Source organism: Musa acuminata, chromosome BXJ2-5, assembly GCF_036884655.1.
Source record: "Musa acuminata AAA Group cultivar baxijiao chromosome BXJ2-5, Cavendish_Baxijiao_AAA, whole genome shotgun sequence".
Lineage (NCBI taxonomy): Eukaryota > Viridiplantae > Streptophyta > Magnoliopsida > Zingiberales > Musaceae > Musa > Musa acuminata.
This window is the reverse complement of record NC_088342.1, coordinates 41,365,324-41,371,058: the sequence shown is the minus strand read 5'-3', so window position 1 is coordinate 41,371,058 and position 5,735 is coordinate 41,365,324. Positions and strand designations below refer to the sequence as shown.

Here is a 5,735-nt window from a genome sequence, read left to right as displayed (position 1 = left end):
TAATGAATAATATGTTGTGCAGCAACCACGAGAGTATCATGATGCTAAACCCGGAACCATAGTGCTAAGAACAACGACGATAACATAGACACTCCTACCTATTCATTGTTCTTTCCACAGTATAGATTGCCATGAAGACAAGTGCTCTTCCCTCGCAAGCTGATTCATGAATGGACGTCAGCATCTTTAGGTTTTCTACTATCTTTTTCGTCCACTGAATTAAGTTTTCATCCATCTTCTGAGTAATAAGTATAACTAACTGCTCATCCCTTGCAAGCTACTTCCTGAGTGTACTCCATTAGCTTTCATTTTCCCTGAAGATCGAGGAGAACCTGCACGTACTTACGTGACACACACTGGTGCTCAGTTGACTTGAAGAAAGATCCGTAAGGGCTCAACGACCTGCTGTCATTAGGGAAGAGGATGCCACCAGCTATAATAATCCCATCACTCTTTGAAGTGATTGCTTTATCATTCCTGGTGAGGCAACACTGGTGCTTCTAAACTGTAGTGGAGACCAAAAGCAAATCAGTAACTAGAAAACACAGCAGGAAGCAATCCACCAGTGAGGCTGTTGGATGCATCCAAACCTTGGATTTTATTGCCAGGGAAAGCATGCCATCGACAGTGGAAGATTGCACCGAGAGCAGATCCAAATGGAGGTTGCTTATAGATTCCACTATCTCGAACACCAAGCTTTCCCTCCATGGACAGTGCATCTCTACCAAAACCTCTTTGTCCTTCAAGGTGACGTTTACCTCGATTGGTCTATCCTTGGTCGAGATCCAGAGGTGCTCGGCATTTGATCTATCGACGTCAGATACTTTCCGCTTCTTTGCTAAAGAATTCTCGCCATTCACGATCTCTTTGTTCCTGTAATTGTCAGATGATCGCTTTGCTACATCAGGATGCTTCCTGCTCTCCGCAATCTCAAGCTCCGCTGAATCCTGGCAGGATTCCAACTCCAGCAGTCTTCTCTTAAGATCTTTCAGATAATCTATGGTGTTACCAAGGACGGATGCCTTGTCGACCTGATAAAAAGATAATTACAGCAAATTAAATTCTATAACAAAGGTGAAATGTCAAAGATATATTTTCCCAAATAAGAGGCAAAACATTTCTAGCTTATCACCAAAATTTTGGATTCGGCAAAAATTGTCAGAAACTTCACATGAACAGAAATATACCGAGAAAACCATTTGATACCACTCTAGAAGTATATCTTCCGTCAGGAACTAATTCTACTACCTTGCTGATAGACGGAATAAGTGATCTCAAAACAAGAAATTTCTCCTTCAACTTCTCTCTTCTCCTCCTCTCTGATAAGACATGACGTACATCGGACTCTCCCTCTGGCTTGCAAGTTTTTTCCTGCATCCCATTTTCTTGATGACTCTGCAGGCGTCCGTCATGCAACCATGTTATATCCACTAGAAGTTTCTTTAACAGCTTCTGAGACATGCTAGTGAATGGTTTTGGTGGGTTCATATCATTTCTCCAGATTGCAAAACTGGATTTATGAGAAATCTTCGGGTAGCTTGAAACTGGTTTTACATGTTTTGAATTCTGTAAAATGACAGCAACTGCCTCTGCAGACTGTGAATCATCACCATCAAGATCCAGTGGAACTATCCTGCTAAGGCTTCTCTGTTGAACACCGTCAACAATCTGGTTGTTTTTTCTTTCTCCCACAGTGCCAGAGACAACTCTCTGAACATGAACAAAAGACATCGGTTCATGCCCATCAGAATCCAAATAGCCATGTAGGACATTGCTGAACTCATCATCTATAAACTGCCTACTCTGAGTCTGAGATATGTCATTTAGCCCATCAACTCCAAATGCATCTTCTACCTTTTGCGTGGAGCAGCCATCATTTAAACTGCCATCTGAAGAACCTACAATTAGTTCTTCACGTATGCTTGTATGTAGCTCCTCGACCCTGCATCGGACTGGTTCTGTTTGTTCGATAGGGGCATACAAATGAAATGGAATGTGTGTTGGACCATTGCCCAATTGGGTTTGAGGATCAACGATCAGATTCTGGTCCTCCAAGTCGAGACAGTCATCTATGTTATTATCAAGATTAGGGCATAAATGATCTTCGTCGTTCTCAGCCATTCGACGACCGGATATAGATTGCTCAGAGCAAATCGGATTTGGTAGCTCCCAGAGAGAACTTGTGATCTTCTCTCTGATGGCAGGATCCTCCAAAATCTAAAGTCACATAAAATTAAAGTAGAGATAGTTGTATGAGAAGTATAATAGTTCAGAATACCTACTTGAAATCTTCATAAGAACAATCAAATAGAACTTACTAGATCAGTTGTTCCAAGCTCTAGTACACCATCCATGATAGGGATGCACACCACTGTCTACAAATAGACACCATGACAAACCAAAGCATAACTCGCCTAGACATATTTTCACTTGAAGATTATCGAGAGAGACTATCACGGTGTAATTGGTCATTTGAAACTAAGACTGTAATCGTACCTGAATAGATGCACTCTAGATGATGTGTGACGTGGTCCAAATAAATCATTCCGCGAGTAACATATCAAAAATTAAGGCAGTAGCCAATTTTAGCTTCGTGTTCTAATTACATATTTAATTACAACATTGGAAAATTTAACTGGTTAGGTATACTACCTTTGCTAAAAGAGAGCGTGAAAACATCTTGCAATTTGCAAATTGAGAACCGTTCAACCAGATGTGTTGATTGTCTGCAAATGCTTTACCTGGCAATCTGAAGAACAATAGAAAACTAACATGTGTTAGAATTAAACTTATCAAAGGTGTAAGTTCATTAAATCAAGAGGTGAAACGTATTAAAGGTCTATAGAAGAATAAATCAAATTAACTATTGAATCCCCAAATGACTCTGACTGAAGTTATATATATTTCATGAATTCTATTTCCAGGATGTTTGTTCTTTATGATGTTCTAAAATAAAACTTTCCTCAGTTCGGTTTTCTGTTCATACTAGTTAGTAATTCAAATGAAACACTGCCTCGAGCTGTGGTTTTCTTTGTCTTTAAAAATAAATTCAAATTTATCGAAGGCATCCTAAGATATCTGGATAGACTTTATCTGCTTATTAAGATGGATTAGGTTTTCATGGGCATAATAGAGTTTCTGAATTCCTTTCTTTCGTGCATGACATAATGTGGCTGGCATAACAAGGGGCTATGTGATCGAACCTTCTAGGCTCTCAAGATATATGAGAGTTTATAAAAGATAGATTTATTAAACCAAGTCTAATAAAAGAAAGAGCAATGAATGTAGAAATATGAAAATAACTTAAAAGATAAAAAAAAATATAAAAAAATTTTATTCATGATTTACCAAGGGCTTGATGATATAATGTTCGAGATCATTACTCCAGCAAATACTTTAAAAGAGGTTTGGGAAATGCTTCAAAGAGCATTTGGTGGTTTGGACAAGGGAAAAAAGCTCCATCTACAAGTTTTACGAGCTGAGTTTGAAAAATTACAGTAAAATACTTTTGATTCTGTCTGATTACATCTCAAAATTATTCTATCATTCATCAAATAAGATGAAATGATGAACAAATAAGTAATCAAAGAGTAATAAAAAAAATACTAAGATCTCCAAAATTTGATTTTATTGTTATAGCAATTAAAGAGTCTAAAGATTTAGAATAAATATCTTTAGAACAATTAATGGCTTCTCTTGAAGTTCATGAACAAAGGCTTATAAAAAGAGAAGAAGAAAAATCTATAGAGCAAGCATTACAAATCAAGCTTACTCTTAAAAACAAAAGTGAATCAAAATCTTTAAAAAGAAAGAGGTCATGGACAAAGAGGAAGATATAACAAAAATCAAACTAATCAAAAATTTTAAAACAATAAAATTGATAGAGAAATTTTAGCTAAAGAGGCCGAGGTTATGGTTGAGAATATCTTAAAAGAAAATAAAGATATTTTAAGTAAATTCAAAGAATTTAAGAAATGGTTAAAAGATAAAGTAATTGTAAAATTAAATGTTTAAGAATAGATAGTGATGATAAATACATGTCAAATGTCAAATGAATGTAAAAGTTTTTATCAAAATAATAGAATTTTATATTAATTCACTATGTCACCCCTGAACAAAATGATGTCTCAAAAAGAAAAAATAAGACTATACTTAATATCGTTTGAAGAATTTCTAAAGAATATTAGGAAAATGATATTACTTGTGTGGTTTATTTGCTTAATAGGTTTGTGACAATGCGAATTAGTAATGTTATATGAGCATATAGAATCCAAGAGTTGATCATTTGAGAATATTTGGAAGTGTTACATTTGCCGAGGTTTTAAAGAAGGGGTATATGTTTAATAACATAGGTTTAATTATTAATGAACAAGAAGATAATGCATACAAGTTAAAGAGAGTTCTTTATGGGTTTAAATAAGCCCTACAAATATAAAATTCTTGAATATATATTTATTTTATTTAAAATAATTTTTCTAAATGTCCATATAAACATGCTCGCTATATGAAATTTAACTCTAATGGAGATATCTTATTTGTATACTTGTTTGTGGATGATTTAATTTTTACAAGCAATAGTATCTCCATGATTAATGATTTTAAATACTCTATGAAGAAGGTGTTTGAGATTATTGAATCTTGAATTTTGATGATTAAATCAATTGATGAGTTTATGGACTAATAAGTGTTTAAGATAAATGACAGGAGAAACTTTAATCATAGAAAGACAAGTCGTTGAAGCAAGAGAACCAGATGTTGAATCCAAAAGTATCATGTTAGAGTTCAAGTATTGCACCAAGAAGATTAAATGTTATAAGAGGTCAACATATCGATGGATCGAGCAATACACTAAAGGAAAGGACGATGTGACGAAAGTTCAAACAAAGTGCTAAATGAACATATGACATGATTTAGATATCATGTATTATGGATTATGTTAATGATCATGATATATCTTTATATTTCATTGACACAAAATATCAATTAACAGATATTTTTGCTAAACCATTGAATGAGGAATAATTTGATTTTATTAGAAGATAATTAGGCTCGTTGAATCCTTCAAATGCATGAATTCTTCTCATATTGATCATTATCTTGATTTCTCGCTGTTTATGTATTCACGACTTGAGATTTATTTCATATGACTCCTTTGTATTCATGACTTATATACCTCATCATAACTTATATATCTTTCATGTTATGATTGGAACATTGATGTAAATGAAGAGAAAGAGCACCATGAATCCATGATATCCTTCTCTTCTTTTTTGTGATGACAAAAGGGAAGAGAGAAGTAGTAGCTTGCACATTTCAAAGAGAAGTAAAAACTTACACATTTCTTTTTTTTGTTAATGACAAAGAGGGAGAAGTCGATTGTGTTATTTGATGACATGAAAAAAATTTATGATGTTAGCTTATGATGATGATGTTTTTATTTTATAAAATGACTATTTTGACATGTTAACAAAAATGATAGCAAGCCACTATGAATTATGATTGTTTGGACTTGAATTCAAACTCTAACATTAAAAGGTTATCATTCTTTTTATGAATTTGAGTTTGATATATTTCAAAATAATAAATAGACAGGGGGAGGCTAGTTAATGCTCAATCATCAATTGTTTGCCATCATAAAAAAAGGAGAGATTGTTGAATCCCGAATTTTGATAATGAAACCAATTAATAAGTTTATGGATTAATAACCATTTAAGATAAGTGACATAGGAGAAACT

General features: G+C 34.1%; 1 protein-coding gene across 1 annotated transcript; it reads right to left on the bottom strand.

Moving 5' to 3' along the window:
* Positions 1 to 371: 371 nt before the first annotated feature.
* Positions 372 to 2,354, bottom strand: LOC135611581 (transcription factor GLABRA 3-like). Its single transcript, XM_065107218.1, has 5 exons — positions 2,319 to 2,354; positions 1,413 to 2,217; positions 1,249 to 1,334; positions 591 to 1,031; positions 372 to 505 (listed from the first exon to the last, which is right to left on the bottom strand). Exons 1-5 carry the CDS (start codon positions 2,352 to 2,354, stop codon positions 434 to 436), a joined length of 1,440 nt encoding a protein of 479 aa, XP_064963290.1. The 3' UTR covers positions 372 to 433.
* Positions 2,355 to 5,735: the final 3,381 nt, after the last annotated feature.